The sequence below is a fragment of the Brassica oleracea genome, chromosome C5 (genome assembly GCF_000695525.1).
Source record: "Brassica oleracea var. oleracea cultivar TO1000 chromosome C5, BOL, whole genome shotgun sequence".
NCBI classification, from domain to species: domain Eukaryota; kingdom Viridiplantae; phylum Streptophyta; class Magnoliopsida; order Brassicales; family Brassicaceae; genus Brassica; species Brassica oleracea.
The window spans coordinates 26575457-26595138 of record NC_027752.1 but is presented as its reverse complement, the minus strand read 5'-3'; the positions used below and the strand labels follow the sequence as shown (position 1 = coordinate 26595138).

General features: G+C 37.4%; 2 protein-coding genes and 1 pseudogene across 2 annotated transcripts in view; 2 read left to right on the top strand and 1 right to left on the bottom strand.

Moving 5' to 3' along the window:
- LOC106344881 (zinc finger protein WIP5-like) overlaps positions 1-6876 on the top strand; it is a 14403-nt gene extending 7527 nt beyond the window's left edge. Inside the window, exon 2 of the mRNA XM_013784178.1 lies at positions 6418-6876. Within this exon, the coding sequence (XP_013639632.1) occupies positions 6418-6876 (459 nt within the window). The remainder of the gene's footprint in view (positions 1-6417) is intronic.
- A 4846-nt stretch (positions 6877-11722) lies between these two features.
- LOC106344067 lies at positions 11723-14478 on the top strand (annotated as a pseudogene).
- A 3968-nt stretch (positions 14479-18446) lies between these two features.
- LOC106344880 lies at positions 18447-19208 on the bottom strand. The gene has a single exon (XM_013784177.1). The coding sequence runs from the start codon at positions 19206-19208 to the stop codon at positions 18447-18449; it is 762 nt and encodes a 253-aa protein (XP_013639631.1).
- Between the last annotated feature and the right edge of the window lie 474 nt (positions 19209-19682).

Sequence of the window (19682 nt, the reverse complement as noted above, 5' to 3'; positions counted from 1 at the left end):
ACGACGATTTCTGCTTACGTGGTCTTTACGACGATTTCTGGTTACGTAGTCTTTACGACGATTTATGCTTACGTGGTATTTACGACGATTTCATCCTACGTGGAATTAACGAGTCCCGCGTTCTTTTTTTTTATATTTCGTCGTTATTTCCTCGTTGACCTACGAGTCCTTTACGACGATTTTTTGTTTGTGGAATTAACGAGTGTTATGTTTAAATCCCTAGAATCCGAAACCCCCAAACCCCATATTCCTTATTTTCTACTTCATATATTCCAAACCTCATCTTTATTTCTATTCCAAACCACAATTCCCACATTTGCTTATTCATAAAACAAACTCCCAGCATTCCCTTATTCATAAAACAAACCTCACATTATCTTATTCATAAAACAAACTCCCTCATCTTATTCATAAAACAAATACATCAATCGGATACATCGACATTCTCGTCATCACTAGAAACATCATCATTTTCATTAAACTCGTCTTCAACAGCTTCGTCTGTGGCATCATCGGTAAGATCTTCGTACTCGTGATTATGCGGATCAATGAGAAGGATGTCATCAATTTCTTGTTCAGGTTCCTCGACTTCATTTATCTGTTCTTCTTGCAATGGTGGTTCTTCTCCACTGATGATTCGTCCTCGAGGTGTAACTTTGATCACTGCTAACCAATTTATACCTGAATCTCTCATCCGAGGGTATGGAAGGAAGCTAACTTGGTCTGCTTGTGAAGCTAAGATGAAAGGCTCGAATTTGTTGTACCTTCTTCCACCGTTGACATCAACTACACCGAATTTGTTAGACCGAACACCTCTGTTGACGACGGGGTCGAACCATTCACATTTGAAGAGGACGCATTTCAGCTTCAGTATCCCTGGAAATTCGACTTCAATAATCTCCGTCAAGATCCCGTAGAAATCTGTTTCCCCTTTCACACATATTCCATAGTTACTGGTCGCCCGCTGTCTACCATAGTCATATGTATGAAAAGTATAGTCTCGTGTGAAATACATCTGTGATGTGGTGACCTTTACAAGTGGAGATTGAATTACTTCGTGTAACCACTTAGGATAATCTGCATCGTCGTCGTCATAATCAACCTGCAAAAATAAAGAGAATGTTAATGAAATACAGATAATGTATGAAATTTTTTTTAGTTAATACCTGATTCCGCAACCACTTAATGAAGTGTTGATCTTTCCTTTTGTCTACGTCACTTGTGGATATACCAGGAAATGTTTCTTCGACTTGAGAAACAAATAGGCTGTAAAATCACATTTTATAGGAATGAATCTCTCGCAATTATACAATTAATTATACTTATATGTGTTTCGAAGTGTCAATATATGTTACCTTTCAAAATAACGCATCAATGGATCTTCGCAATTGAGTAGAATATAGGTGTGTGCACTATGAGCGTCTTGTTCACTCGACCACCAAACCTCTTTAGACTTTCCACCGAGTCGCCCAATCTGGCTAAAGATGTCTGGAACACCAGCAACTGCATATGTTGGCGCAACACCACCATCATCATATCTTCTTGGAGCTCTTCTCCGTGTACGTACTTTTGACGCAAAGTAGTACGATGTGAAGTGAGAAACTTCTTCCGTCAAACTTCCAGCAATTATAGAACCTTCAACTTTGGCGAGGTTCTTTGCTTTTCCCTTCAAATATTTCATGGCTCGCTCATACTGATACATCCATCCGTAATGTACAGGTGCACGAAGCAATGCCTCATATGGGAGGTGGACAGCTAGATGCTCCATGACGTCAAAAAATCCGGGAGGAAATATCTTCTCCAAGTTGCACAATAAGATGGGAATGTTCTCCTGAAGCTGTTCCACGACTTCTTCTTTAAGAGTGTGTGCGCTCAGATCCCTGAAAAATGTTCCAATGCCTTTTATATTCGAAAAAAAATTAAACACATTGTTAGTCATATATTATTTTGTAAATTATTGTGATATAATACACTACGTACCTGCAAGTGCTTCATGTACGTTTGTTGGAAGTAGCTCCGCAAATGCAAAGGGCAGTAGTCGTTGCATAAATACATGACAATCATGACTCTTCATCCCGGAGAACTTTTGACCCTTTTCAACACATCTAGAGAGATTCGAAACATACCCATCGGGGAACTTCACTTCTGATGCCACCCAGTTGAACAACACCGACTTTTTTTCTGAAGATAATCTGAATATCGGAACGGGAACTTGTCCATTGCTTTTAATATGTAACTCGCTTCTTGAGCAAATATCCGGCAAGTCCAACCTCGATTTTATGTTGTCTTTTGTCTTCCCTGGGACATTCAATATTGTATTCATGATGTTCTCAAAGAAATTCTTCTCTATATGCATCACATCGAGGTTGTGGCGCAGAAGAAGATCCTTCCAATATGGCAACTCCCAAAATATACTCTTCTTGTGCCAGTTGTGATGAACACCGTAAGAATCTGGCATATTACGAGGGACATGCCAATTACCACCCCAACGAACTGTTTCGTTAGCTCCGTAGTAGTCGATTTGCGCTTCAATTTGTTCTCCAGTTAGATATGGAGGAGGAGTGTCTCTCACAACCCTTTTGTGCCTAAACAAATTCTTGTTTCTTCGGTAAGGATGGCCAATGTGAAGAAATCGACGGTGACAATCAAACCAACTTGTCTTCCTACCATTCTTCAGTTGAAACGCATCTGTCGTTCCATTACAATATGGACAAGCTAATCTCCCATGTGTAGTCCATCCAGACAACATCCCATAGGCAGGGAAATCACTTATGGTCCACAAAAGCATCGCTCGCATCGTAAAATTCGTCTTCGTTGAACAGTCATACGTCCTCACCCCTGTTGACCACAAATCCTTCAACTCTTTTATCAGTGGTTGTAGGAAAACATCCAGGGACCTTTTTGGATGGTTCGGACCAGGTATTAATATGGTCAAGAATAGTAACTCCCGTTGCATGCACATCTCCGGTGGCAGGTTGTATGGAGTAAGAAAGACTGGCCACAATGAATATTGTCTCCCTGACATTCCGAACGGACTAAATCCATCTGTGCATAATCCGAGATACACATTCCGGATATTGCTAGCGAAATCTGGATGTACTTTGTTGAAATGTTTCCAGGCTCTTGCATCTGATGGATGAGTCATCTCACCATCCGTCTGAGTATGCTCGGCATGCCATCTCATCTTTCCAGCAGTGTGCTCTGATTGATACAATCTTTTCAATCTGTCTGTAATTGGTAGGTACCACATCCTTTGGTACGGTACCCTATTACGTCCTCGTCCTTGCGGCTTGAATCGTGGCTTCTTGCAGAATCGACATTCTTCTAGCTTCTCATCATCTCCCCAATAGATCATGCAGTTGTCGATGCAAACATCTATCATCTCCGAAGGCAACCCAAGACTATAAACCAGTTTCTGAATCTCATAATAAGAATCAGCAGACACATTGTCTTCCGGCAAGTACTCTTTAAACAAGTCCGCCCATTCGTTCATGCAACTTTCATGTAGATTGTGATCAGTTTTAATATTCATCATTCTAGCAGCTAACGACAATTTAGAGAGACCTTCTCTACAACCACTGTAAAGTGGTTGATTCGCCGCGTTTAACATTTCGTAAAACTTTTTTGCATCTATATTAGGTTCTTCATCTTCATCATGAGCTACGAATGCATCAGCTACCATATCATGAACCCTATCATAATCTACCATCTCCTCTTGCTGGTAACTATGTTCATTATGCAAATGATGATCAACCGGTTCTTTTTCCTGAAAATTGCTATTACTACTACTAGCTTCATTCTGATCATAATTAAAACCTTCTCCATGTTGAAACCAGATATAGTAATTTTCCGTGAAACCTCTATTTATTAAATGCTTCCAAACATTTTCACGGTTTGCCAGTTTCGAATTGTTGCATTTCCGACAAGGACAGAACATCTTACCACTTTCTTGGGCGAGCGGTGTTGAATCTGCTTGATGCATAAATGTCTCCAGACCCGCAAGGTATTCTTTCGTCACTCTCCCGTTAGCATCTCTATGCATATACATCCACTTCCGCAACTCGTAAATAGTCCCGGAGCCAGCCATTTTTTTCTTTCACGTTTTTTGTTGTTGGTGTGTTTAAAATGATGTTCGAACATCCATATTTATAGGAAAATTCGAATCTGGTAGTTGTAATTTTGCTATGAATTTACGACGAAAATTAATTAGGTGGGCAAAAAAAACGTGTAACACCTATGAAGTTGGTGGATTCAAAAATTTCCTCGCTAAATACACGTAAACTATTCCCTCGTAAATACCACGCAAAGTTTACGTCGTATTTACGAGGAAATAGTTTTTCCTCGTAAAATACTCGTAAAATTACATCCACTTTACGACGAAACAGTTTTGTCGTTACGTTACGAGGAAATAACGATGACTTTAGTTTTTCACGTAAATTCGTCGTAAACTCGACGCAAATTTACGAGGATTGTTTTTCCTCGTTAATTTTCGTCGTTAAGCATGTATTTTCTTGTAGCGAAATTGTTTGAAATTTTACAAAAGCTGAAATCTCTCACCAAAAGAAATACGTTTGGCTTTGGTTTAAATTTAATATATTTCCAAACAATGATAATAAATAAATGTAACTAATTATTGTTGATATCTATATTATTAAACCAGAATTCCTATTAGGATTATGTCCTTGAATTTACAACTTATTTACAATGGCATGCCATTATTATTTAATTTTAATTTCAATAAATGTATTTAAGAAGGAGTTTTCATTAAAGTTTGTTGTTTCTTTATTTATGGACAACTAATATTATCACTAAAAACCCCGTGGAAGACAACATTTTACATAAATAACTGAATAAAGATTAAATATGTATTTATTCCATGTTTATGTGACATTAGTATATATAATCATCAAAACAAAATTTATAATACATCAATTGTATAACAATGAAGATCAAATATCTCTCTTCCATGTTTATGTTTTGAAAATCAAACCAAAATTTTAACGTTGAAGACCAAGCTCCAAGCAAATTTAAAACCAATTTAGTATTAAATCAGATATTTCATATATGTCTATCAATATTTTATTATTGACACTGATAATTTTGAATTCTATCAAATTTCAGAATATATTTATTAATTATTTAAAATTTACCTAAACAAAATTTTATGATACATCAATTGTATAACAATTAAGATTAAATATCTCTCTTCCATGTTTATAATTCTCCTTTATAATTACAATGTTAATGTTATGCAACTAGAGTTTTCTTGAATAAAATAAATAAATAAAAATGGGAATAAAAATGAGAAGTTTAATCCGAGATACACATTGTTGCTATATCCAATTTGTTAAGAATCTTAAGATGATATATACATTAACTAACTAAATCTTTTATTATTCTACCAAATATTCTTCGCATTATTATTCTAACCAAGCAAAAAAAACAAGAATTAGGAGTGGGCGTTCGGGTACCCATTCAGGTTTGATCCGATGTCTATTCGGGTTTCGGATTTTCATGATTAAAGATTTCAGTTAATTTATAATTTCATATTGGACTCGGTTTAGATCTTTAGGGATTTGGTTCGGGTTTAGATAAACCTTTTAAATTATTTTTAAAAATTAAAAATTCATATATACTTTAAATTTCTCAAAATCTAAAAATAAAAATAATATATTACATAAGTTTGAATAATGTATGCCAAAATACCTAAACTTAACATATAAATTAGTTTAGTATGAATATTTTGATAGATAATCAATAGATATTTCAAGTATTTTTGGTGTTTTGAGTATTGTTTAGCTATTTTAGATATTTACTTTTGGAAAATTTCAAATATCATATATATTTGGGATACTTTTTATATATTAAATCTAAAGTTAATCAATATATTGAAGTATATAAATTTATTTTGGATACTTTCGAGTAGTTAAAATACTTTGGTTTAGATCGGGTTTGGTTATATAAATACAATTTTTTGAATCTATTCGGATATTTAACCAATTTTGGTTTGATACTATTTTTCGGATTGGATTCGGTTTGGTTCTTCAGATTCGAGTTTTTTGTCCAACACTAACCAAAATAGTCAAACTGAAACCAAATTTAAATACATAAATAATCGAACGGTTCTTATATTTTGGATTGAAAAAACCGAAACCAGAAATTAAACTAAAACCAAAAAAAAACAAAATAGAATTGAAACGAGAATAATTTTGCGCTTCTAAAGCGCGGATCAAAATCTAGTATACTATTATAAAAATACCTGCATCCGAAAGATTCCAATTCATAGTGTTACCTCACAACAATAGTATTTATCCTAAACTTAAAAAGATTTTTTTTTTTTTTTTGATCAAACTAATACTTTCTAATACTGATGATGACTCATTTATGATTGATGAAATAAAAACGTTGTCATTATAGATGCACATGTGGGGACACGGTTCACAATACAGAAAGGGACCAGAGTCACTCAGAGGAACACAACCAACAGGAATGCTAAGACTACCATGTTTCTGCTGTGCACCAGGCTGCAAGAACAACATTGACCACCCACGAGCCAAGCCTCTCAAGGACTTTCGAACCCTCCAAACACATTACAAACGCAAACACGGATCTAGACCTTTTGCTTGTCGTAGGTGTGGCAAAGCCTTTGCAGTGAAAGGAGATTGGAGAACGCATGAGAAGAATTGTGGTAAGCTTTGGTATTGCTCATGTGGCTCGGATTTTAAACACAAGAGGTCTCTTAAGGACCACGTCAAGGCTTTTGGGAATGGTCATGTTCCTTGTGGGATTGATAGCTTTGGGGGAGATCATGAGGACTACTACGAGGCTGCTTCTGAAATCGAGCAACAAGATGATTGCAACAACAATGAGTGTTAATTATGTTTCGTGTGTTCTGTTTTGTTCCCTTATACATTAATTTTTATGCATGTGTTCTTTCGTTTTAGCCATGTTTTGTTTAACACTATCCGCATTTGTCCCACCTAACCTTGGTATGTTGTGTAGCTTTTTTCCTAATTTTTCTTAAAATTATTTTAATTAAAGTCCAATTTATGACACCCATGAAATCTAAGATTGAGTCCATGATGCAAATAGATATTTGGAAATAATATTTCAAAAATTTTATCATTTATTTTATCGACTATTTTAAATTTAGATAATATTTTTTTAGGGTTTTAGAGATTTATGGTTCTTATATATAGCCATTTATAATATTCAGTTTATGATTTGACTAATAAAATTGAGAGTTCTCTCTTTGTTTCTTATTTTCGGTAGATCTATAAAGATATAAAAAATTTAAGAAAACATTGATCTTAAGACTAAATAAGATCCTTGTGTTATCGTGCTTCCGCTACATCAGTCCACCACTGATTGGAGCTATAACTATTCAGCGTAAATATCTTAAAATTTTCCTCTTTCTTTTTGAAAGAGAGTTGTTCAATGTTAGTGTTTTCACAATGTTTTGTCTTCCAAAATACACATGTGTGAAAGCAAGCACACAACCATTTTGTCTTCCAAGATGCATGAATGTGAAACCAAGCGCGCACACAATGGAAGCTAACAAGACATAAATTTTTTTTCCTTTGTATTCATTATATAGTTAACCATATATATTTACTAATAAATTTTATGTTACAGTAGATTTTAATGGATTGTGAAGGATTTTCTTGTTAAAAGTACCAGACTTAAATTCAAGAAAAATATCTAGATTTGTTGATAATAATTAAAATTCACATGTTAGATATGAGATATTATTAAAATTTTTAAATTCCATATAAATTATCAAATTAGTTAAATAAATAAAAGATTAGCATCCTCTCTAAAAGTGGTTTAATTTGTTTGAATTCTCTGCCACAAGAAGAATTATTAATCCACATAAAGGACTAAGGTAAGGAGGTCCTCTATCACCACATCTCTGTATATTATGTACAAAATCATTACTGAATAACAGAAACTTTTGACTGGATTAAAGGTTGCACGATGAGCCAAATATTCTCCGAACAACTCAGGAAAACCATGGAAGTTTATATCGATGATATTTCGTGAAATTTCTCGAGGAAGAAAACATGTCCCACACTTGTGAGAATGTTTCGAGAGATTGAACCCGCATAATATGAAACTGAACCCGACGATATGTCGATTCACAATGGAATCAGGCGATTTATCGGTTACCAAGTCACATACCAAAAAATCAAAGCAAACCCGAATTAAATTGACGCACAAATCCAAATGATTCATCATCAAGTATAGATCCAAGAGCTTCAGTCCCCATCTCACGTTCCTGCTTATATTCTAAAAAGAGACATAACAGAAATCGAGATCAGTGGAATCCAATTGCTCTTCCATGGATTTACAAATACATAACTCTCCAAAGATAATGATGCACCCCGAATCAGAAGCAGAAACAAATTAAGAAGGTTTGGCTTATGGGTCTGGATTAAACGAGATGGGCTTCAGGATTTATGAAAATATGTTTATGAAGATGTTTTAGCCCAAAAAAAAAGGTCCAACAAGAAAATACAAGTCATGAGCGTATAATATATCAATCTGGCGGTAATTCAGAGACCGTCGACCATGCAAAAAGACACGATCAGCCAAAGATTTTTGCGACCACAAATACTCAAATTCGGTCAAAGTCTTGGTCTTTGGTCTTTAGTCAAGTCTACAATATTTATGAGTTTTCAAGTTTCTAGGTTTTGACTAAATCTTTTGTATGTCATCCTTTTGTCTGCCATGCCTACTTTTTTTTTTGATAAGCCCTATCGGCTGATCTGGTCGGTCCTAGGAGGAACACACTTAGTGTTACAGAGTACTTTTTTTTTTGATAAGCCCTATCGGCTGATCTGGTGGGCCCCGGGAGAAACACACTTAGTGTTACAGAGTGGACTAGCCCGAAAGCGTACCACACTGCCTGACCCGAGTTTGGAATACCTTCCAACTAATGCCAGGGGGTGGACTGATCATCTGTTATGGCCCACCATGTAAACCACTTGGGCCGAAACTCAAGCCCAGACTGGCCAAGTAGTGATAATTTAGTTCCCAGAGGGAATCGAACCAATGACTGATGTGGGTACACACCAAGCCCCAAGAGATTGCCACTAGGCTACCACCACTTGGTTGCCTTGCCTATTATATAAAGGTCATTTGATCAATGAAATAAAATAAGTTTTGAGTGAATATTTTTGGAAACCTGTGAGAGAGATTCTCATGTTTGTTCCTTCGGAAACTTTTTGATCTTTGGTGGATTCCGAGATCAACCGGCTTATCAAGTGAATTCCATGCTCATTTGTGGTGCCATTCTACCAACCAAAGGGTGTTCATTCGGTGTTTAAACAATTCATGTCTTGAGTTTCATATACTCCTCATTGGTTCTGCATCAGACTTCATCCGGAGGTTCCATCGTCTATCTTCTTGTTGGATCGTCGATAGCATCAGGCATTGGGTTTAATATACCTCTTGTTGGATCTACACGACCCTTAGAAGCTTAGGATTATCCAAACTAGTCCGGCTGAGTGATCCTTTCAATTTTAGGGCGTATCATGTGGTATTAGAGCCACTCAACCGGTACTTGTTTGTTCATTTTCTCATCTTTCCATCTTCTTCATCCATCTTCTACCTTTCATCTTCTTTTATTTATTAAAAAAAAAAAGCTCTATTGATATATGGTGTTTTTGACATCATAGTGTATCTGTTTCTTAAGGTTTTTCAGTCTTCTATCGAGTCTTTCTAGTCCTTTTGTAGTCATTTCAGGTCTGGAGTAGGTAGAGAGTGGAAAAGAGGATGCATGAAGGAAGATGCTATTTTGGAGTGTTTTCACGCGGAACAGCCAGTCGGAGCAGCCCGAAGATTGTTCCCTCAGCGGAACAACCGAGTGACTGCTCTCGACAAATAAGGAAACCTCCAAGATATTTCGGGGTTTTGCCCTGGCTACCCTATTTTCCCTCTAACCTATCGGCGCCTCCATATAAAAAGCCTACCTTATCTATTTTATTTTTCTACGCTAGTTTTTGCAGGAAACCTAGACTTGTATTCTGGCGATTTGCAACTTGTAAGGAAGAAGGCCTCATCTCTCATCTAGAGAAGATCATCATGAACCATTTGTTTCTTATTATATTTCTTATGCAGTATTATTCAGAAATCATGCTTTTGAAGTCTTGCATTATGACTGAGTAGTCGGCTAGCTCGCCTAGGGTGTTGATTACACGAGCTAAACATAGATAAGTGATTCCCTTGTGTCTTCATTCATATAACTCTTATTGCTTGCATTAACTTGATCACTTAATGTTCGATCTTAAGTTTAATCAACTCACTAACCGTGTAGAAGATAACTTGATATCATATGAATGAGCTTAGCAACCCCAGTCGCGAAAGTAGATATTAGAGTGTTGAGTGAACTTATCGGACCTGGTCTCTAAGGCTTGCCATCGTATCTTGTTCCAAGCGAAAGCTTAGGTAGCAAGATTGATTTGCAAAGGGAACAGCACCACGACAGGGAACAGCACCACGACAGTGGGCTGTCCCAGACGAGTGATCCGAGTTCTAGATTGTATCCTATCAAGCTTGAATAATTGTTTGGCTTAGTATCAGCACCCAATGAATTACCCTAGGCTAGCTTCTTGTTTAAATCGAATACAACCTCTTGTTACTTGCTTCCTATGTCGTCACTGAAATCAAAACCCAAAATTTTTGTTAGCTTAATATTGAACTCATAGGAATAAAGTGTGAACTGGTCCTCTGGATTGAATCTCAAATATTACAATTACAACTGTTAAACTTGACAGTAGCAAGGATTCATTTTTAGTGTATCATCTACGCAAAGCCAAGAGATCATCTCATCTGAAGCTAAAGAAAAACAGATTTGAGGGCAAATCTTTATAAAGGAGGAGGGAATGATGTGCCCTAAATCAGCAGCAGAAACAAATCAAGAAGGTTTGGCTTATGGGTCTGGATTAAACGAGATGGGCTTCAGGATTTATGAAAAATATGTTTATGAACATGTTTCAGCCCAAAGAAAAAAGACCCAACAAGAAAATACAAGTCATGGGCGTATAATATATCAATCTGACGATAATTCAGAGATCATCGACCATGCAAAAGGACACGAACAGCCGAAGAGTTTTGCGACCACAAATTCCCAAATTCGGTCAAAGTCTTGGTTTTTGGTCTTTAGTCAAGTCTACAATATTTATGAGTTTTCAAGTTTATAGGTTTTGACTAAACCTTTTTTATGCCATCCTTTTGTCTGCCTTGTCTATTATATAAAGGTCATTTGATCAATGAAATAAAATAAGTGTTGAGTGAATATTTTTGGAAATCTGTGAGAGAGATTCTCATGTTTGTTCCTTCGGGAACTTTTTGATCTTCGGTGGATTCTGAGATCAATCGGCTTATCAAGTGAATTTCATGCTCTTTTGTAGCGCCGTTTTACCAACCAAAGGGTGTTCATTTGTTGTTTAAACAGTTCAGGTGTTGAGTTTCATATACTCCTCATTGGTTCTGCATCAGACTTCATCCGAAGGTTCCATAGCCTATCTTCTTGTTGGATCGTCGATAGCATCAGGCATTGGGTTTAATATACCTCTTGTTGGATCTACACGACCCTTAGAAGCTTAGGATTATCCAAAATAGTCCAGCGGAGTGATCCTTTCAATTTTAGGGCGTATCAGATAAGCTCGGGGTAGAGATCTATAGAGAATTATGAAACTTGTGCAAGACATTTGATCGAACTCACTCGTCATGATGACCAAATTTGAAACCTTTGTCGTGAAAGGTTCGAGAATGTCTGAATATTGAACTGCACAGTGATTCGCCTTGTGGCCAAGAGCTTCGTTAACAAGAGATTAACCTAAAGGTAAGAACTTTATGACCCGAAACGGTGTTGTTTCGTTCTATTCTTCAGATAGAGTTCTCTAACACAACAGCTCTAATTATTTTAGTTTATTTTATTTTCTCGTGAAAGCTTTGAAATTTTGTGACCGAAAAATTATCTCTTCTCTCCTCTAAATCCTTCAGCGGGAGAGAGATACTATCGTTTTGTTTCATCGTCAGGTTCCTTTACGGCGCTCGTTCGTCCGTCGTTCGAGCCTCCTCTCCGACGTTGGTGTCATCTAGCTGGTTCTGTGTTCCGGCGTTGACTTGCTCTTTGGTGGTCGACAGACTTTTGCCTCTTTCGTATTTACTTTCTTCTATGGTGATGGACTTTTCCTTGGTATTGACGGCGGTTTTTCATCGGGATCTTCCCGGTTGTGTTTAATCTACGGTTCTTGTGGTTACTCCATCTAATTGACTGTCTTTCCTCTATCCTCCGGTTGTTTTCTTTCCTTTCCTCCGATGAGATTGCTTCATCTTTGAGCTTTTCTTTATCAATAAAGATGTTAGAAGTTCTTGTAGGAAAGAAGAAGGATCGGTTGATGTCGATTGTGTTATTTTTTGAATCTTAGATGGTGGACGATTAGTACTTTGAAGACTGCTCCAGTTGGACGGTTCTCTTCACTGATTTTCTCAGCTGTTGGAGGAGGTATGTCATGCCACTTCTCTGTTTCCGGAGTAAGTGGGTTGTCTCTCTTCTTGATGCATGTCCACTGATTGAACATGTGGTCGAGGTTGTTGACTCTTTCTTTTACGGTCCAAAATAGTTTTGTATAGGTTAATCTATTGGGCTTTGTCGCATTTGGGTTTCGACCATTAATTAAAAAAAAATTGACTGAAAGAAAAAAAAAGAATTTGTGACATCGAACTCCACAATGAGTCGACTCGGTGTGGTTTAGTTCTAGAGTTCCTTACTCTTTAAGTACTCTCAAAATTTTTGTTATGAAGTAGATAGATATCTTTCTCTCGTATCCTCTCTACTGAGAGTCCGGAGAAAAGAAAACTGTCTTTTCAATCCAAAGAAACCGCTGTTCTACAGTTTTAGTTCTGTCCGTGGAGCAGCTGTTTAAATCGGTTATCACAAGGTGAGAGTCTTCGTCTTAGTTTAGATCAGTCCTTGTCTAATGGTCTGAAAGACAAATCTTTATTTGTTTCTTATGGTCTTTTTTTTTATTCTTGGAGGAAGTAACAGCATCGTAAACTTTCAACTTGTAAGAAATGGACACCATAAGTGGATTGCCTTATGAACTGTTGGTGAGGATACTATCGTTAGTTCCAACAAAGGCTGCTGTATCCACTTGCATTCTCTCTAAGCGATGGAAGTTTCTTTGGATGTCTTTGCCTAAACTTGACTTTACTGATAGAGATGAGTCTCTCCTTGTACTTAAGGACTTTATTAACAAGAATCTGCCATTACACAGAGCTCCGGTCATAGAAATCTTCCTTCTTTCCTTGTACGAGTCAAGAGAGAGAAACATTAAACCTGAAGATATCAGACAATGGGTTGAGATTGCTGTATCTCGCCATCTACTTGAGCTGGACGTTTCTCATTCTTCTGATAAGAAAGAAAACATGTTTCCCAACAGCATGTTTACTTGCAAATCTCTCGTGGTCTTGAAACTCTGATTCTTGACTCTCATGGATGTTCCCTCCACGGCTTGTCTTCCCTCTTTGAAAACTTTGCTACTTGAGCTTGTGGTATGCGAAGATCAAAAACCCTTTGAAGCGCTTCTTTCGATATGTCCTGTCCTTGAAGATTTAGAGGTGTCGTTCCGTGAGGATGAAAGTATCCAAGAGTTCACTATTAACGTCACGTCTTTGTGGAAGTTGTGCTTGCATGTATCTTATTATTGGTCATCATTGGAACGGTATGAGATTGATACTCCTTGTTTGGAATATCTCGAACTTGCGGATTGGAATGATAGTCCTTGTTTGGTTAAGAATATGCCTAAGTTAGAGAAAGCACATGTCGATGTTGTATCCTTTGCTGTCAAGAATGTTATTGGATCAGTCACATCTGTCAAGCATCTTACAGTATGCTCAGAGGTATTCACTTAGTTTATACTTTTATCAATTGCAAGTCGTCAATCTTGTTAATGAAGTTTATAATATTGTGGGTGGGGGCAGGATGTGTATGGTGATGGTATCGTTTTCAACCAGCTTGAACATCTGAAGCTATGTATTTGCAAAGATGATTCGTCGAATGTCCTTGCTCAATTTCTCAAAGATTCTCCCAACTTAAGAGTCTTAGTTATTTCTCAACAAGATGTAAGTTTCTTTGGATTAACAATCAGTAAACAAATATAGTTTTTAAAAATCTAATTCTTCTTCTGGTTGGCGGTCTTCTTAGTTACATGCAGATTTAAAGACAAATGAGATGGGTTTCTGGAACCATCCGAGTTCTGTTCCTGAATGCATGCTTGCTGTCATGTCTACAGATTTTGAACTGGGAAGGATACTTTGTATCAAACTCAGAATCAAAGATGATGAAGATGGAGATTCGAGCTTCGAGATCGTATAGAGAGAATAGAGAAGATGAAAAATGTTTGTTATTCTTGTTAGTCAACATGTACATTTGGTTCACATATATATATATGAATCCAGTTAAGCTAACGGAGACTTAACCAAATATAACAATAAGTAAACCGGGATTTCATACTAATACCCCCCCCAAGTCTTCAGTCGTGAAGCATCAGGAAGATAAAGACTTGATAGGGATAGTCATTGGAGAAATGAATGAAAAGGTTCGGGATGAAAGAGCTTAGTTAAGATGTCAGCGAGTTGATTTCCCGTAGATACATGAAATGTCTTGAGGCGTCCTGCTTTGATCTGATCACGGACGGTGTGGCAATCAGTCTCTATATGTTTTGTCCGTTTGTGGAAGACCGGATTAGTTGCAATGTGAATGGCGGATTTGTTATCAAATACAACTTAGCAGGACCTGTAACAGTCACGAACAAGTCACGTAGAATCTGTTGCAACCAAATCAGCTCACAAGTAACCATAGCAAGGCTCCGGTATTCAGTTTCAGTACCGCTTCTGCTAACAACACCTTGTTTCTTAGACTTCCAGCTTATCAAAGAAGAGCAAAGATAAACACAGAAACCTATAATTGATCGTCGAGTCTCTTTACAAGTTTCCCAATCAGAATCTGCAAACGCATTCAAACATAACTCTGCAGACGCTGAATACATCAAGCCTTGACCCGGGTTATTCTTGAGATAGCGCAGAACCTTATGAGCCGCTTGTAAGTCTACATCAGTCGGAGCAGAAAGAAATTGACTGAGCATGATGTACAACAAACGTGATATCTGGTCTCATTATAGTGAGATATAAGAGCCGACCAATCAGTTCACGATAAAGAGTCGGATTAGGAAGAGGAGACCCAAATTCTTTCGTGAGATGAAGAGAATGATCCATTGGAACAGAGCTAGGCTTACATCCAAGGAGATCAGAATCTTCTAACAAGTTGAGTGTGTACTTCCGCTGGCAAACTGAAATACCGACAGAGCATCTTGCAACCTCAAGTCCAAGAAATAAACAAGCTGGACCAAGGTCTTTGATCTTGAACTCTGAACGGAGAAGAGATAGTAACTCTATAACTGCTGCATCATTATCACTAGCAATCAGTAAATCGTCAACATACACTAGTACTGCAACAAATGAAGTTGCAGTCCTCTTCACAAAAAGTGTATTATCAGCCGGAGACTGAATATAGCTGGCGCCCAAAAGAACCGAAGAAAACCATTTATACTACTGACGCGACGCCTGCTTTAAGCCATAAATCGATTTCTTGAGGTGACAGACAGGATTTGGAGGCAACGCAACACATTCAGGAGCAGTATAGCCTTGAGGAAGACGCATATATATCTCCTCATCAAGCTCACCATGCAAAAATGCATTAGAAACATCCATCTGAGTGAGGCTGCAGCCCTTGATAGCAGCTAAACCAAGCAACAGTTTAACACTCGTGAGTTTAGCTACCGGAGAAAATGTGTCCAAGTAATCAATCCCTTCTTGTTGTGTAAAACCCTGAGCCACTAAGCGTCCTTTGTGCCTCTCAATAGTCCCATCAGCGTTGTACTTAATGGTGAAAACCATTTACAACCCACAACGTTCTTCCCTTCTGGTAACACAACAATTTTCCATGTACCGTTTTGCTCCATAGCCACAAGTTCCACATTCACAGCCCCCTTCCACTTATCTGATGTCATGGCCTGTTTAAAGGTTTTGGGTTCTGTTCCCATAGAATAAGTAATAACAGAAGACTGGAAAACCGGGTTAAGACGATCATAAGAGATCACCGAGGATATGGGATACAGTGTTTTGAAAGAAGCAGGAAAAGAATTAGAGGGAAAATAACGTGGACGTATAAGGAAACGGTGATGAGAAGTAAGATGATCAGAAGAACGAGGTAAACGAACAGAAGTAGGTAAAATGGCAGGGACAAAGGAACAATGATACTGAGACAAATAAGTAGGAGCTCTAGTTGTTCGTTTTAGCCTAGAGACACCAGATAGGTCAGTACCAGAATCCTCTTGAACAGTACTCACAGGTTCTACTTTATTTTGAGGGTGTGATCGTGTCAAATCAACAGAAGGCAAAGAAGAATCCTCATCAAAACGAACAGGCATAGTTTCAACAAAATGTAGAGGAGTGGGCATTGGTAAAATAGTATTGGGAAACATATCAACAGAAGTAGAAAGCAAATCACTTGTTTTGAAAGGGAATACTTTTTCTTTAAAAACAACATTTCGTGAGATCAAAACAGAATGAGATTCCAAATCTAACCGTTTGTAACCTTTAAATCCAGATGGATATCCAAGAAAACACACAAATAATAGCTCGTGGACTAAATTTAGTTCTATCTTTATTATTTGTAGAAGCACAGCACAAACAACCAAATGCTCTAAGTAGTGTATAATCTGGAAGTTTACCTAACAACTTGAAAATCTGGAAGTTTACCTAACAATTTTTCAAGTGGTGATTTGTTATCCAAAAGCGGTGAGGGCATCCTATTAATCAAGAAGACATCAGTCATTATGCAATCCCTCCAATAAGAAAGAGGCACATTAGATTGAAAAAAGTAATGCTCGTGCAACATTAAGAAGATGCTGATGTTTCCGTTCAACCACAGAATTCTGTTGAGGAGTATATGCACAAGAGAAGTAGTGAAACATACCTAATTCCTTAATAAGATCAGTGAAAGCTAGCTATAGTGCATTGTCTGAACGAATATCTTTAACTTTTGCATTATGCTGAGTTGAAACATGTTTAAGAAACAGAGGAAATACAATCGAAACTTCTCTTTTATTCTTTAACATGTAAATCCAAAAGATTCGTGTACAATCATCTACCAAAGTAAGAAAATATTACCCTTCAACAGACACAACACTAAAAGAACCCCAAACATCCATATGAATCAAATCAAAAGGATGAGAAGCAAGATTATTATGAGACGCATATGTCAAACGGCGTAGTTTTTCTAAAGGACAAACCGGACAAGGAAAAGAATCAGACTCTATATTTTTCTAAGACGGTAAAGAAGAAGAAATCTTTTGAAAAACACTAGATGACGGATGGCCCAAACGCTGATGCCACACAGAACTATCAGTTGAGATCGAGCCACTGAACACAGTCTTGTTAGAAGAAACAGCACACGGTGAATCAAGTATGTATAGATTGTTGTAAAGGCTATCCTTCCCAATCATCAAGCCCCGAGAAAGTTCATGAATCAAGCAACCATTTGGAAAGAAATGAGCAGAACAAACCAGAGAACGTATTAGACTACTCACACTTATCAAGTTGAATTGGAAATCAGGTACTAACAAAACATCATATAAGATCAAAGACTCAGTAATCTTAATAGTGTCAGTGTGTGTTATCGGAACATAACTACCATTAGAAAGAGTAACTGTGACTGAGGACACTGGTACAAAGATATCAAACATCCGTAAGTCAGAACAAACATGACTAGAAGCTCAACTATCAATGATTGTAAAGCCGAAAGGCAATGGTGTTTGTAATGAAAGGATTATTTTCAAAAGTGAGGTTTATAGAAGGAAAAGAAATTGTACCAGAGGAACATTGAGGATCCATGACACCATGTTATGTGATTATTGCACACAGAAGAGAAGCAAATGAGGAAGGAACTTGAGGCTCTGAAACTCGTACATGAGCATTGAACTGCGTTATCAAACTCTGAATATGTTGTGGAGTAAAGCTTTTCAAATTCAAGTTCATTCCTACACTGGTCAGGTGAGGAGAGACCGGTGGAATTTGTGAGATGAAACGTGAATCTGTATCTTCACATACTGTCGCTACAGCATTAGTCAAAGTAGATGTTTGTGCTGAGTCTTGGGGAGTGGATTTAACCGGAGCCTGTGATGACCGATACTGGTTCCTGTTCTGAGAATGAGGTGCTCCATAAGTTTTATAGCTATGTGGATAGCCATGAAGCTTAAAGCACTTCTTAACCGTGTGACCAGTCTTCCCACAATGAGTATTAATAGGCTTCTGATACGCGCGTCCTGCATTGTAAGCTGCAACATAAGCAGGATCAACAACCACAGATGAAGGATTCATAGCCTGGAAAGCCACATTACAACTGCAGTTACAGGACGAATAGAACGTTGTTGCTCATCTTGAGTAACAATATTGAAAGCTTCTTCAATAGTCGGAATTGGCTTGATCATAAGTATATGACGCCGCGTCTGCTCATATGACTCTTTCAAACCCATCAGAAACTTTGTTACTCGACTCCTATGCTGTAACTTCTCGCACAAAGACGCAGCATCACACTCACACTTCCCACACGTACAAACCGGAAGCTCCACAAAATTACTATGTTCCTCCCATAGAGTAACCAATTCAGTATAGTACGAAGATAAATCCATAGAGTCTTGCTCAATCTTACTCAATCTCTGTTCAATATCATAAACGCGAGAAGCATCATCCTGCTTAAATCGAAAGATTAGATTGTTCCAGATTCCTTCCACAGTAGATATAAACAGCAATCTCTGCCCTATCTTCTTGGATACAGAATTCATCAGCCAAGTAGCCACATTATCATTGCAACGATACCAAGCTCCGTAGTCACGATGCGTGAGAGAAAGCTTAGGAATAGTACCATCAATGAAGCCTAGCTTATTGCGCACATTCAACGCCATCTTGACAGATCTTCTCCAAGAATGAAAATCAGAAGCTGTTTTCAATAGATCAGTAACAAGAACTAATCCAGCATGATTATTTTTGTGAAGATAATAGGGATTCTCATGATGATCAGACTGATGATGAAAAGAATCAGAGGACGGTGGAATCGGAGATGATTGAGAAGACGTCATAGTTCAATCGAAGAATCTTGAAACCACCAAGCATACAGAGACAAACAAATCAATCGAATCGATCACGGAAGTGATCAATCGAAGAAATCAGTCACGAACAAGCAACAAACCAGTATCCCAAAGCAGATCTCACTTATCGTAAGAACGACGAAGTAAAAGAATCGCGAAAGAGAGAGCAGAGGAATACTCATGGAAATGAAGAAAACGAAGCTCAGAGAACGAAGCGGAAGAAGATTATCTTTTCTCTGATACCATATCAAACTCAGCATCAAAGATGATGAAGATGGAGATTCGAACTTCGAGATCGTATTGAGAGAATAGAGAAGATGAAAAATGTTTGTTATTCTTGTTAGTCATATACATTTGGTTGATATATATATATGAATCTGGTTAAGCTAAAAAATACTTAACCGAATATAACAATAAGTAAACGTGGATTTCATACTAATACTTTGGGAGACCACAACATAGAGA